Source organism: Mytilus edulis, chromosome 6 (assembly GCF_963676685.1).
Source record: "Mytilus edulis chromosome 6, xbMytEdul2.2, whole genome shotgun sequence".
In the NCBI taxonomy this organism is placed as follows: domain Eukaryota; kingdom Metazoa; phylum Mollusca; class Bivalvia; order Mytilida; family Mytilidae; genus Mytilus; species Mytilus edulis.
Window position 1 is genome coordinate 15,011,848 of NC_092349.1, and position 15,686 is coordinate 15,027,533.

At 32.1% G+C, this 15,686-nt stretch overlaps 1 protein-coding gene and 1 long non-coding RNA gene across 2 annotated transcripts in view; both read right to left on the reverse strand.

Annotated features, from left to right (window-relative positions):
* The window catches only part of LOC139526219 (scavenger receptor cysteine-rich type 1 protein M160-like), a 52,043-nt gene extending 37,410 nt beyond the window's left edge, over window positions 1-14,633 (reverse strand). The window contains exons 1-9 of the mRNA XM_071321345.1: window positions 14,571-14,633; window positions 14,277-14,316; window positions 13,357-13,501; window positions 12,554-12,717; window positions 12,024-12,171; window positions 10,856-11,019; window positions 7,667-7,814; window positions 7,261-7,424; window positions 601-837 (exon numbers count right to left, since the gene is read on the reverse strand). Coding sequence (XP_071177446.1) covers window positions 601-837; window positions 7,261-7,424; window positions 7,667-7,814; window positions 10,856-11,019; window positions 12,024-12,171; window positions 12,554-12,717; window positions 13,357-13,501; window positions 14,277-14,316; window positions 14,571-14,633 — 1,273 coding nt within the window. The remainder of the gene's footprint in view (window positions 1-600; window positions 838-7,260; window positions 7,425-7,666; window positions 7,815-10,855; window positions 11,020-12,023; window positions 12,172-12,553; window positions 12,718-13,356; window positions 13,502-14,276; window positions 14,317-14,570) is intronic.
* Window positions 1,713-4,141, reverse strand: LOC139527213 (uncharacterized). The gene is made up of 3 exons (XR_011665299.1): window positions 4,003-4,141; window positions 3,020-3,183; window positions 1,713-1,861 (listed from the first exon to the last, which is right to left on the reverse strand). It is a non-coding gene; the product is annotated as an uncharacterized lncRNA (long non-coding RNA).
* Window positions 14,634-15,686: the final 1,053 nt, after the last annotated feature.

Sequence of the window (15,686 nt, forward strand, 5' to 3'; positions counted from 1 at the left end):
CACACTTCAAAATAACTTCATAGTTCGGGTAACCATATCGCGCACCTCTGCAGTAAGAGGGAGAACCGTATCTTAATGAACATTGTGAGGGTGACACGGCATTACTGGGACAACTTCTCATAGCTATCATGTATCCACTGCCCCTGAATGCACCATATTTGGGTCCACTTGTGATGGTAGGGTTCCTTTCCAAAACAAAGCATAAATGATATAGCATTGGTAATAGTACATCATATTTTAAAATGATTCCAGAAGAAAGAAGACACCATTTTGAAATACAGTTAAAAGTTTAGAAGCCCATGCTACTTTACATCTTTACACTTGAGTAAAATTCGTCAACTTTGGTTGATGTATTTACATACAGTTTCATTGCTAAGCATCTTATTATATTTAACAGCACGTAATAACCTTTAACTGGTTTATTTTTAAAAATACATTTAGAAGTTGTTAAAACATCACATAAATATAATTGCATACGGTTGAACGAAGTGAATTCGTGTGAAATTATTTTCTCTTGTCTTTTGTCAGATTGTGATTGATATTAATTTTGGAATTTGACGAAATCTAAGAATAGTTTTACATTCCGTAAAGACAACAAACCTCTTTCATATACAAAACTGAGGGAGCTTTTTATTGAGGTTTTTACTCCGTTTGTGCCGAACATAAAATCATTTGGTCTCCATAGTCTGAGAGCAGGTGGAGCATCTGCAGCTTGTAATTTTGGAATTTCTGATAGACTGTTAAAAGGCATGGACGATGGAAATCGGAGACTGCGACAGATAGTTATGTGAAGGTCTCTTTTTCCGATAGAATGTTGGTTTAGAGCTAAATTTGGGTCTATAGATATATTTTTGAACAAATCTCCATTTTTGTATACGATTTTCCCGTTCTTTGGCACAGCAACGGCGTTATCGTGTAGCTTTGCACTTTAATTATGAGTTTTGTATATTTCATACTTCATAGTAAATGGTTTTTCAAAGGCATACATTATTATGAGGTGTCGTACACGAGACTAGTTTTATGTAGTGAAGTTTATTACAGAATGGAGGTTGTTACAAGAGAACTTGAATATATAGAATACGATACTTATATGTTCAAATAATTGTATGTTTAAATGATATTGGTCTTTGAAAGGAGTATTTATTTCAATTTGTACTCCCAGTATCCACAAACATTTAAAATAATAGTATTTGCAGCGTTCGTTATCTGTACATGTTCCTTAACTTTGTTTCTTTAATAACTGTAGCAAGCATTTCTTATAACAGAAATATTTACAAAAGTAAGGGTATGTTAGTCCTTAATCGACTGTTTCATTTAATTGAATAAAATAAATTCTTATGCCATGTGGTGCTTAAAAAGCTGAAAGGCCGTTAACCCTGTCGACCCAATTTGGGTCTTGCGATTTCATGCGATTCTTTCTGGTTATCTAGTGTATGTTCTCCTTAGGGTGCTACTTCGTAATTTATTTATGAGTTTTTAAGATAGGAACAGTTGCCTCAAATCATGTACAGGTATATGTTTCAATTTCAAAGAATGGTTTTTTACATTACAAATATTTACAACATTCAGTCGGCTTTTCCAGTAGAATAGTAGTCTTGAAAACGATTTTTTAACGTCTTTTTTCAAATCGTAACATATCGTGTAATAGCTACGAGCAATATGTGTGGGTTTTGTTTTTAAGTTTCTAGAAACTAAGAAACAACTCACGTGTCATCAAGTCCTAAAAGTCGACACATTACTTTGGCTTGTGATGTTGAAAAGTAATATTTGCAAACAGTACGAAATGTTCCACTGTACATGATTTCCAGTCGACCTTCATGTCTACTACCACCAACAAGACGTACTTCAGAATTACCTGCATCTTAAATGTAAATTAACAAATTTAATAATAGGATTTGTTATTTCTGATTGATTAGTAGTTAAAGGTTTTGTGAGTCTACAGACATATTAAAATCATTCACAATAAGAACAGGATGGGGACTAAGGTTTCCCGGTGCTTGTTCAAAATGAGGTACTTCGTCAATAGGTTGTCGTATGTCATATCTTACTTTTTTTTCTAATTTGGAGTACTTTAAAAGATACCAGAGGGACAGTCAAACTTATAAATCGAAAATAAACTGAAAACGCCATGTCTAAAAATGACAAAGACAAACAGACAAACAATATTACACATGACACAACATATAAAACTAAGGAATAAGCAACACGAACCCCACCAAAACTAGGGGTGATCTCAGGTGCTCCGGAAGGGTAAGCAGATCTTGCTCCACATGTGGCATCCGTTGTGTTGTGATAATAAATCAGGTAAATAGTCTAATTCGGTAGGTCACATTCATGAAAGGTATGGGGGTTGTAGTAACGACGTAACGAGAGGGGGAGTAAACAAAAGGGTTATTCAACCTCATAAGTCGAAGTTAAACTGACAACGTAATAGTTTTTAACAAATTGACGATTTGATAATGTGTTTTATAGGCTGATGTTTGTTGGTTTTTTTGTCCTTTTATGTTCTTATCATATCGCTTAGTCATTTGTTTTCGACGTAACGTCACTGCACCATTATTGCACCGAGTAACAAATATATATACCCACTAAATATAAGAAAAAAATGCAAGATTAACAAAAAAATTATATACGTTAGATTTTTTGATACACGTTAGATTTTTTTATTTACATTAGAATTTTTTTTATATACGTGACCTTTCTGCATTAGAATGTCCAGATTATAGTTACCTTTTTATCAAAGAAATTAAACATCATCTTGAAAGGCCTCACATTTTTTTAAACATTTAACAAAAATAATGAATTGCATATATCATCAACCCAAGTGAAGGATTGAAATACTAAAAGGAAAACGTTACATTAAGGATATGTAATGCTTGTCGTTGAACTGTTTTGTTAATTTCAAAACCAATTAAGAAATCGTTTTAGTTTGGAATACGTAACAATGTTCGAAGTACTTTTCATCAAGTACATTGAAACCATTTATTATCATTTTGGAAATAATCATTGTATATACTACCACATGATATTCCGACATCTTGGTTATGTTGACATGACGTCCTTCCCCATCCTGCGAATGAACATGTACTGATGTCCGTTTCTCTTCCTGAACATCCAAGACGATCCATCAATACTGGTCCTGAAGTTTCTCCAAAATGACCGTTTGGATATACCTTTGGTTTACTTTTTTAAAAGTAAATAAGTAGTTTTAATAAGTTTTACAAATATATCAACTAATAATATACACGTTTCTTAAATTTGACAGATAAGGTAAAATATTACATTTACCTATATTTGATTTTTTTGGTGTCTGATGGATAATTGTCTCGTTTGAAATTTTACAACATCCTCATGTATGCGTAATGTATACTCAAATGTAATTAGTTGATATGATGATTTAACGACAACACACCAAAACGTAACCCGCATGTATTCACTTATGTTTCTTTCCGACCGGAAGAAACTCATATCAACGTTAGCGTTGTCAGTGCAGGATGTATACATTTGCAGCCACGTCCGGTCAAAACGCAACGACTGTTTGAACTGTTGAAAGGCCTGAATTTTCTCCCTATCCAATAAACCCTAATTTTCAAGTGGCATTTCAAATTTCTAGCCATTCATCTAGTACAATCTCTTTCACGGGATCTACGTATTGATTTTATGGTAAATTCTGTCTAGCTTTGATCATGAATGAAATATTTGCCTCGGAACGAAAAATAAAAAAATCCAATCAATTTGAACATTTTGGAAATGTTTCTTTGTTGTGTCATGTGTACTATTGTTTCACCTCTGTCATTTTCCTTTTTAGCCATGGCGTTGTCAGTTTATTTTCGATTTATGAGTTTGACTGTCCTTCTGGTATCTTTCGTCCCTCTTTTAATCATGCTAATAAGTTGTTTTGTATATTTCTAATGTAACATCGCTCATATCATCTAATACAGCCAATCATATTTTATCAATGAATAGTTTGATATTGTATTAAAAAACCTTTTTTGTTTTTACCTGTTTTGAAAACCAAGCATTGAACAAACTACCCTTGCGTCGTTTGTATCGAAACTGGTACTACAAATTGATCCCCATTGTCCATTATGTAGGATATTGATAGTACCTTCTTTCGACGAACTTCCACCAGACAGGTATACCTTTGAATCTAAAAGAACATTTATCTTTTTAACTAACAAACATTTTTATTAATTTATGACATCCTTTCTTAGGAATGGCTTTGTTGATGTTACAATAGAATTTGCAAGAAATATTTATAACATTAAAATATACTAGTGTAATTATGTACATTTACTTGACATAGAAACATGTTACGTTAAAGATCTTGCTGATAATGCAAATACCTTCGTTATGTTATCATCAATCCGATTAAGGTTCGAGTAAAGGGATTCAGACGTTAAAACAGAGACAATTTGGTAAGGTGAAAAACTGGCATTAATCATTTGATATATTGCTTATATGAGAACTGCAATCAAAAGGTAAAATACAAAAATACTCCAAAAACAATTCAAAACGGAAAGTGCCTAATCAAATGGAAAAATTCAAAAGCTCAAACATTCCAAATGAATAAACAACATCTGTGATATTACTGACAAGTACAGGCATTCTCTTTATTAAAAAGTGGTGGAATAAACCTGGTTTTAAAGCTAGCTAAACCTCTCACTTGTATGAGAGTCGCATACAATTGTATTATATTGACAATGATGTGTGAACAAAACAAACAATCATTACAGGTAAAAAGTTTAAACATTGGGTTTCAGAATTCAACATTTATGTGTAATAATAATTGTAAAAAACAAACAAATATGTTAACAAATAAATTGATGCAATAAAATGATCAATATAGAGTATCATAAGGCTTTTTAAATATACCATTCGTATCAACCATAGAAACCAGTATAACCCCAGGATATCTGCAATTTTGAATACAAGTACATTTTATTATATTTATATTTCAAGTTGATGTTCTTGTGTGGCATGACGTCATACAGATAGGGTGTTTTACAGGACTTCATATAGATAAGAGGTTTGACATGAGTCATACTGCCTGGGAGTTTGATAAATAGTTATCAAAGGTAACAGGATTATAATTTTTTACGCCAAACGCGCGTTTCGTCTACATAAGATTCATCAGTGATGCTCAGATCAAAATAGTTGTAAAGCCAAATAAGTACAAAGTTGAAGAGCATTGAGGACCCACAATTTCAAAAAGTTGGGCCAAATACGGCTAAGATAATCTATTCCTGGGATAAGAAAATCCTCAGTTTTTCGATTAATTCAAAGTTTTGTAACAGGAAATATGTAAAAATGACCATATAATTGATATTCATGTCAACACCGAAGTGCTGACTACTGGGCTGGTGATACCCGCGGGGACGAAACGTCCACCAGCAGTGGCATAGCCTTTGCAACAATGACTTAAATTAATGAAGTAACGTCATATACGTTAAAGGTATTATAACGCCTTTTCAACCGTGATAGATGACAAAGCACGATTGCTATTGAGTGTATTACACATACAACATGTACAATGTATCTGTATTTACTACTAAGTATATAATATCTGATCTATGTTGTCCTGGATTTTAAATTTCTTACCACAATTAACATTTACAATACCACTACAATTCCTAGTCGACTGTCTCTCATTTTGACAGTCTCGAACATCCGTTTCAACGCCAAGACATCTCATGTTGTACATAGTTGGATTGGATATGTTTGTATTATAGCTTGTGCTATGATAATTATTTACCCTGAAATTTAAAAATTGAAATCCTGTAGTTAAAAGTTATTTGTAATGTCTTCTTGAAAAGATATATTACATACAAAAAAAAAATAACCAAAAAATTAGATTTCTAACAGGCATTTTTTATATAGCAAATGATGATTGAACATAGTTTTATACATGTAATAGCTATCTAAACCTCTGATAATACTTTTTTTTTCTTGACAATAATGTGTAAACCAATATGCTTTATATGTGTTGTTTATGTTTATGTCTGTTTGTTATATGAAATAGTTTTTATCGCCTTAGTTCATTGATATTTCCTTTACCATCCGACGAGTGCCACATTTGGAGCAGGTATCTGTTGCCCCTCCTTTCCTTCCACCATTACCAAAATCGTACACAACATATAACCATTAACATTTTTATAAGATTAACTAATAAAATGAACATATTTTAGATAATTACTTATTCTTTCGTTTTCTATGTTTTGTCATGTGTACTATTGTTTGTCTGTTTGTCTTTTTCATTTCTAGCCATGGCGTTGTCAGTTTATTTTTTATTTATGAGTTTGGCTGTCCCTCTTGTATCTTTCGTCCCTCTTTTAAAGGCACTACGCCTAGTCCGTGTTGTTTAAACGCAAACAACCCACACAAACATTAAATTGTTTGACAAGAACGACCGGCTGCAAATTAGCAGCACTAAGATAAATATCGTAAATGATTTGTGTTTCTTGAATACTATTTTTTTCTTATTCATGAAGCTCTCAATATGTCAAAAGTGCAAGGAACTTTTCTTCCCAGATCGACACTTGAAAATTTCTTGCAATGGCATATATTAGTGTAAGACAATCCAGAAACAACAATTGGAAAGGAAATCTACTAGATAAACCATAATGTATATTGTTTTTTTTTAATTGTTGAAACATGTAAGGGATGTCAAAAATCCTTTCATGTTTGATTGGTCGTGTATTCGTTGACTTGGCTTGAAAAAATCTACTTTGCCAACTAAGTGATACAGCGGATTACATGCAACATAATAGACACATTTAATATATGTAATACAAACTTACCCAGTATGATAGCCAAGCATTCTACAAACTACACCTGCTTCCTCCTTCTCGAATCCGTCGCTGCAAATAGGACTCCATACACCGTTGTGGCTAACTTCAACACTGCCAGATTTTGATTGCGACGACTTAGATAGTCTTACATCCAGATCTTTAACATGTTTGAAACAAATTAATATAATATGTATTTAAAAAAAGTTGAAAAATTATCTTGTCCCAAAAAAAATTTCAGTTAAAGTAGAAAATATGTCCAGTTTGAAATAAACCCCCAAAAAAGAAACACATTACAAAGTTGACTCACTTTATTAATTTTTAAGTGCCTATTGAATGAACACGAACAAGCTCAAAATTCGAGTGTGAGCAGTATAACCCTGTATCAATATGTTATCCATTAGAGACCTGTCAAAATTTGGATAGTTTAACAACAGTTGTTTTTTTAATCTCATTAGAAAACGTTACTCACGACATGTAATAGCCACAGCTTCAGTGTAATCACAGTTCGATATTCCCCAGCCTCTAAAATGACAGGCAGCTATATCTGTCTCGTCACCTCTACACTCAAGGTCATCCATTAGTATAGGTATATTTCTTGATCCAAACGGACTCTTTTTGTAAACTGTTGGATAACTGCAAATATAAACCGATTATAATGGTGTTTGAACCAATATATATCACCATTATATTATTATCATGATATTAAGGAGCACATGTTGGTTGGCTTTTCAAAAGTACATGTTTAAAGATTAACAGTAAGTTGATAAATTACTTTCTATCAAAAAAGTAGGTGATACTGGTAATGTCATTTTCTGCGTATAATTAAGATAATAATGTGTTATTTAGTATGATGACCATGTAATTATCTTACGTACGATGTTGATAATCCAAGTGTTCTACACACAACCTGTGCATCACTGATATCAAACATGTCATCACAGATAGATCCCCATGTACCGTTGTGATAAACCTCTACTCTGCCCTCAGACGGAGACTTGCCATTTGACAATCTTATTTGGGTAGCTGTAGGAAAAAACAAATGTGTCACAATACAATAAAAAAAAACATCATTTAAATTTTACAAGTCGTCTTAAATGTTCATTTCTAGACAGACATATATTTTGTAGGAATTTTTCTGACGTATAACAAGTTCGTTTCTTTTGATATGTTAATTAATACTCTGACAAATAGACTATATAGCTATGGGATTTGCTCATTAATTAAGCCCGTATACTAAATTATGGCTGTTAGTCTTTGTGTCATTTGCGGTCTCTTGCTGGGAGTTGTTTCATTGGCAATCATACCACATCTTTTTTTATAGAACAAGATTAGAAATTGACGTATTGTATAGATAGCTATCAATTCTTGACGAAAGCTTATAGCATTTTACATATTATTTGTTTGCTTTTGTAATTGATTTTTTTTTTATCTCTTAAATCTCATTTCTTTTATTTATATTGTAAGTGAAGTTTCACTTTTGGTGTGTTCGTTATTTTCGTTTTATTTGTTTTTTATACATTGTAATAACTCTTATCTACAACAATTTCCTGAAATCGATTAGGCTCAGTCGGTGTGACTTCAACTACTGTTTCAATCTATCGATTTATATCAGGTATGAAATACTGGACGGACGAAAAAACAATCAAATGATGAGTACAAAACACAAAAGGGACAATTGAAAAGCATTTAAACAGGCGAAAAAGAATGATTTGTTGGCTAATGATGCTATGAAAAAAAGTTTCTAACCAATCCGAAAGATATGAAACATATATGTAGGCCTCTAAAGTGCGATGGGGACGCTACAATGCGATGGTCATGCTAAAGTGCGATGGTCTGCGTTAAAATGCGATGGTTTGATACGCTAAAGTGCGATGTTCTGTCTTATTTAATGAACCACGCTAAAGTCCGATATCGAAGTACGCTAAAGTGCGTTTTTCCGCGAATACGTGTTAGTACGCAAACGTGTGGACTTTTGCATTGTAACGCTACAAGCCGTTTGAACATACACAAATGGACATGCTGGTAAACAAAAATGTTTCTGGAAATGAAAGTTTTTTACAAGACAAGAAAACAAATACAAATGATCAAAAAAAATGTCAGTTGGTGCTATAGAAGATTGAGTATGCGGAGGAGTCTTTACCAACAAAATAAGTTACAGTAACAAAAATGAAAACCTTTGAGCTCGCTGTGTCGGCGAGAACAAACGTGTTTATGTCATGGTACTCGATAAAAGGACTTCTCATAAACATAGAAAACTGACGATAGTAAAAGAGTGAAACATCAAAATACAATAAGTGTCAAAGGATTTTAATATGTCCAAATTGAATTTAGAATCTCCCTCTATGTTTTAAATCCAATTTCATTTACTTGCTTGAGATAAAAGCTACTTTTTAACTTTCTAATTGAATTGTTTTATACAATATATTTTTTTAACAACATGCATTGTCATGTCTGTGAAATAGATGGATATTCGTCAACAAGACAGTAACATACCAAGCAGAGGTGTAGTATCATAATATAATTGCCAATAAGTCTCTATCTAAAACTGAATGTTATTAACTATAGTATATCGTATGGCTAACGCGGCAGATAGTATTTTTAAACAATTTAAAAGAGAAAAACGGACTGATTTATAAAAAAAAATTAAACAAATAAGAAGATGTGGTGTAATTGTCAATGAAACACATATTCAACAAACACAAAATGTTGTTGATGTGCGCATCTAATAAATGTACGACCTAAGGCGTAGAGCCTCGGCTCTAGTCGAATAGAAAGTTATATAAACCACGCAATAACTCTTGTACAACAATTTAAAATAGAAAGACAGCGGAACGATTTATAAATAATAGACGAAAAACTAATATTAACACAGCAAAAAATAAAAACATTGTCTAAACCCCATTCTCGTTACACCATCGCACTTAAGCGTGTCATCTGATCGCATTTGAAAACAAACAATCATCGCATTTTAGCATCAGACACAATCGCACTTTAGCGTTGATAATCGCACTTTAGCGTGACCATCGTACTTTAGAGTACCATCCCACTTTAGAGTCCTACATATATAAAGTGCTTATGAAGAGTATATAGTTTTTACATGGTAGTATTGTCCACTTGATAAACATGATAAATATGAGGAAGGATATATATATATATATAAGACGAGCTTATCATAATAGAGTGTAAAAATCATTTAAATACCTAGAAAATGTGATCAATTGGGTCGATATCTCTCATGTGCCCCAGATTGAAGTCTACCAAATACCGTATATCGGGTTATTTTCGCGGGATGTACATTTTCGCTCATTTTCGCGGATAGAACAAAATCGCCAAAATAATTACCGCCAAAATATTTCGTATACCTTATTCGATGAAAATAGCGAAATTTTACATCCGCGTAAATAACTCGCCATACGGTATAACATGATAACAATTTATTTTGTGTATTGAAATTGTAAACACGTGACTTAATTGTCTTAACCATATGAGCAGAGAACGCTATCCACCATAAGGGTGTAATAAGGTTATTGTATGCATTCCAATATTTAAATTTCCAGAGTTTTTCTTTAGAAACCACATCAAAATATGCAAAAAGCGTTGTTCGTGATATCCCCTATTATAGAACATTAAACCCCACTTCGTTCACCTACATGTAAAATCAAACCACATATGTAAAAATGCATCTGCGTAGAAACGGACGATCTTACATATCCTTATTTACGACAAGAGCATAGAAAAGGGGATAAATGTTACCGCTACCTTCGGACTCACTTCATGAATATGACCTACCGAATTAGACTATTTACCGGATTTGTAATCACTTAAGCAACACGACGGGTGCCACATGTGGAGCAGGATCTGCTTACCCTTCCGGAGCACCTGAGATCACCCCTAGTTTTTGGTGGGGTTCGTGTTGTTTATTCTTTAGTTTTCTATGTTGTGTCGTGTGTACTATTGTTTTTCTGTTTGTCTTTTTTATTTTTAGCCATGGCGTTGTCAGTTTGTTTTAGATTTATGAGTTTGACTGTCCCTTTGGTATCTTTCGTCCCTCTTTTACAACTTACCACATGAAATTCCTACATCTTTATCGTGTTGACATCCAGTGTGTCCCCAGTCGTTAAAGCTACATCTAGTGATGTCTACCTCATTTCCACTACATGACACATTGCTCATCCATATATCCCCTAGTCCCTGTCCAAACTTGGATACTGGATAAAACTCTGGAATTCTTCAAGATAAAATATTCCTTACTCATCTATCACTCAAACATCGTCTTTATAATTTTCCATTGTTTTTTTATTCGATTAAATCGGGACAAATTCAAAAATAATAATTAGCTAATCTATAATAAATATTCTAGCGAAATATTCAATGCAAGTTTAGAACAATAACTTTACAATGTCAAACATTTAATGTTCAGTGCAATAATTTAAAATGAAACGTGTGTCTATTTAACGCTTTTGTTTTCATATATTAGATTGGCCGAAAAATGCATATCAAATTTCATACTTCATTTGTTTACATCTTTTGATCTGTTTTAAGGACATACGATACAGTTTTGAATCCATTTTTAGGTTTTGCTAACTATTCGCATAGGCTATGTTTTGCCTTATCAAATCAAATATGTCATAAAAAATATACCTTCATGTGCTTTTTTGAGTAAAATGAGGTCCAAATGTTGTATATTTGCTAAAAATTCGTATTTGTTGACGTATTTTGCCTTTTGACAGAAATACATATCATACTATACTTTCTGCACATAACATTTAGATATGAGCAAACTATGTTATTCGTTTCATTTTTTAAATGTTCTGCACACGCAGTAATAAATATGATTACATTTACATTGTATCGGTTTGATAGCAAGAGTCCTAAACCTTCCACTGAACTTCCAATAAATACAAATCTCCATACTAGAAACATTTTATTGATGCTATTACAATATATTTGTCAAATAGGAATTGTTTACCTTTCAGATGCGCTATTTTTAGGCAGGATTCATGTTACCCAATTAACTAGAATATTTGAATTGTTTTGTTGATTCTTGATTCTTGATTGCGCACTGTGCATTTATTGTTTTCTTTCGATTTGATTAACACTACATTCTTCTGTTTGGTTTGTAAATTTGTCGTTTTAGATTTTCTATAATATGGATAAGCTCTTCTATCAATTGAAGCTTACAGAAGTGACCCGTTACAAAACACACACGAGAATTGTCACATATATACATACACATCTTTGTATCCCAACATTTTACATATAACCATTGCATTTTGTACTGTAAAGTTATCACTGCAGACAGTTCCCCAATATCCATCATGGTTTATTTCTACTCGTCCTTCTGACACAGTTGTACCATTCGATAACCGCACCATTATATCTAGATGAAAGGAACTATAAATGTGGTATCAATGATTACAAAACCTTCTATAGCTAGTAAGTACTTCATCAGCCCTGTTTGTTGGATTTTCAAATTTTGCTGTCGACACTGAGATCTTTCCGTATGATATAATGAAAGTTAATGAATTGGAAAGTTAAAACATGTAAATGCTGCGGGCGTATTATTTTTGTTTTAAAGGTAAGAACAATGGTGTTGATGTTAAACTAGTCATATCCTACTGATGTTATATTCGACGACGCCGACGTAGTCATATTCCATAAACATGCAATTTATTCGATGGTATTTTTACCTTAATATGATTTCTTTTAGTTTACAAATGAGAAATATACTTAAATTTCATGTTTTGTGTACATATAGTTACCACAGTTTATTCCAACGTCATCACCATGCTGACATTTTGTCATACCCCATCCTCTATTGGTACATAAGGATATGTCAGATTCATGCCCGAAGCAATCAATGTCGTCCAACAATATACTTCCATTACCCTTTCCGAAGTACGCTGATTTATATATAATTGGGTGCCTGCAGTATATGGAAGACTTTAATTTCGTAAGGTTATTGAGTTCTTTTTTTTTTTTTTTTTTTTTATTGTACTTTCCTCTTGAATAATGTATAATACGAGTACATTTAAGCTATTACAAACGACTTCGATGCTAATTTTAAACCCAAAACATTGATAAAAATGATTCATATTATTATTGACTTTATTGTCAATGACACATCATTTATCAAGTATGCTAATTTTTTAAGGTCGTACTCTGGGGACTATGAAATATTTCTTCTGTTTCATTTGAACATCTCTTTGGGGGGAGGGGTAGTATACGTTTATTAAGATGAATAAAAAGGAGTTTTAGAGTCAAATGGTTCCGAACCTAATAGTCAATTTTGTCTCATAACAGTTTTTCCAGCGCAATTATATTCTTATTATTAAAGTACTAAATTACAAAATACATTGAACAAGAATTTAGTCAAAAGATAAATGATTTAATTAAATTGTGTCATTAGCTATTTCTACGGTGCACCAGTTTTATTACTTACAGTTTCTTGCTATGTATTTTATCAAATAAATTAATCAATGTAAAAGAACATAAGTAATAAAACTTATATTTAACACTTCTTTTATAGTATATATGTATTAATTTTTATTTGTTTTCAGCTTACAGATTTTCCTTTTCAAGCATTCGACAAACTACACGTGCATCTTTTTCGTCAAACTGATGTCCACACACAGTTCCCCATGCTCCGTTATGAAATAATTCTATTCTGCCTTCATACCGACTTTTACCGCCTTCTAAATGTATTGGAGCTGCAAATAAAGATTAAAACTTTGATATTGTCTGAAGTGTAGTTTTTACATAAATATACATATGTTTGATGCAATAAATTAAAATATAAATTTATTGAAAATATTTTATGCATCATTTCAGTATTTAGCAATATATTCTTTTGTTATAGGGTTGTGCATTTATCGCATTATTTGCATAAGTATGATTATCGCTGTTTTACGAAATTGTCCTTTGACCTTGCTGGCTGACTTTCTCAGCGGAGTCGAGTGATATGAAAATTATCGCTAGAAGCTAATGGGGCACGTGGCGTTGCTAATGAAATTGATATGAAATTGACAACGTCGTCATAGGTTAAATAGCGATAAACAGATTAAAATCTCAACTTGATTGCTTTTCTCACTTTCGCCGTACCGGCTCATGGTAAAATATCAAATGTGTTGAGATGATCAACGATAATCTCTAAAGCTTGGTCTTTTTGTTTGATAAAAGTAATAAATTTCAAATATATTGAAACATGCTCAAAACGAAGACGATTGCATATTCATTCGAGAACAGAAAACTGCCAGTTTACTTGACAATGGCCAAGTAATCATATCATTATGTTTAAAAGAAAATTTGAAAAAAAACTAAATTTGAAGATGTAACATATACATTAATTGGAATGTCGGACAGTAAATTGAGACGTACAACTTAGTATGAACAACACTCTATTTCGCTAATTGCTTTGGCCTCGTTTCTCTAGAGAAAAATTTACAAAACAGAATCAAAATTACTTATTCATTATCTTTAACTTACTGTGTTGTTGTGTTTCTTGGATGACAAGTAGAAGTATACACTGTAAATAATTTGAATCTCGTTAATTGATTATTTAAAAACATGACTACGGTAATGATAGTTTTGAGAGCTGTATAACTTACATGTAATTTAATATATCATCATATTTAGCATTATATATTATATACATAATATCTTAAATACTAGGCACTTTAATTCAAAAATTTAATGAAATGCATTATTTCAATCAACATGATCAAATATATCAGATAATATGAATGGATGTAAATAGAAAGCAAAATGATTTTACTATACCTGAACTGTAGCAATATATATGACTTTGTGTGATTTCATTTTATTTGTCAAGTGGAAGGTCATTATATAACAATTGGCTTATCTGACCTGGAACAAGACGTCTGGGTGATAGGTGCTTAGTATTCTATTCTTAATTCAACGTGTGAGAAACCTTATCATTCATGTGTTACAAATAGTTACAAATATACATATAAACGAAATTTTGTTGTGTTTCTTTTAAGATCGCTTCTTTTAAATAGCTTAGCAATGACTTCATTCTAAATTGTACTCTCAATTCAACTTGTCAGACAGCTTATCATTTATAAGTAATACATAAACATATATACTTATTACTAAATTAAATTTCTTTAAACAAGCTTAACAATGACATAATTGTAAATATTAGGTTGTCAATATGTGAATGTGTCATGAACGCAATTTGTGTCGATATTTTTACTTACAACCCTGAGTAGATGTTACGAATACCGATTAGACAACTTACCAACTTATGGCTCGCTCCATTGTTTTCAAGAGAGAAATAAAAATAATAAAAATTTTCGAAATTACCTTGAATAAAGGATTATATTTCCTTAGTTGACCGCTCTGATTCCTTGCCAAACGGTTTTCCTTTATTTGTTTTTGTTATAAGCTTTCCACCTTTTTAATTAAGGAATGACTGTAATATTTTTTCTGTCTATGAAGAAATAACATACAAAATTTGGTGCACACTGAATAACGCGCGTAGCGGGTTATTTAACAGTGTGCACCACATTTTTTATGTTATTTCGAATAGACAGAACAAATATTACAGTCATTTCTTATAATTTAATTATAAATTCCATTTTAAAACGTAGAAAACCATGAAAAAACGTTGAAGACGTCACGGTCACATGACTAAACTATGTCTATGGGCTGATAACAAAATAACGTCAGACATTCAGAAGACGCGTTACATCCAAAATTAAATTATTAAGCTGTGGATTTTATACAAATTTGAAATATTTCTATGTTATGCACACGTTACTATTTTGTTTCTGTATAGTTTCATTATGTTATTGTTGTTGGCTTTTCCCTGTTTTCAATTTCTTTTGAGTGTTTTCAACTCCATGGAAATTTAGATATGTTCATCTCTAAATG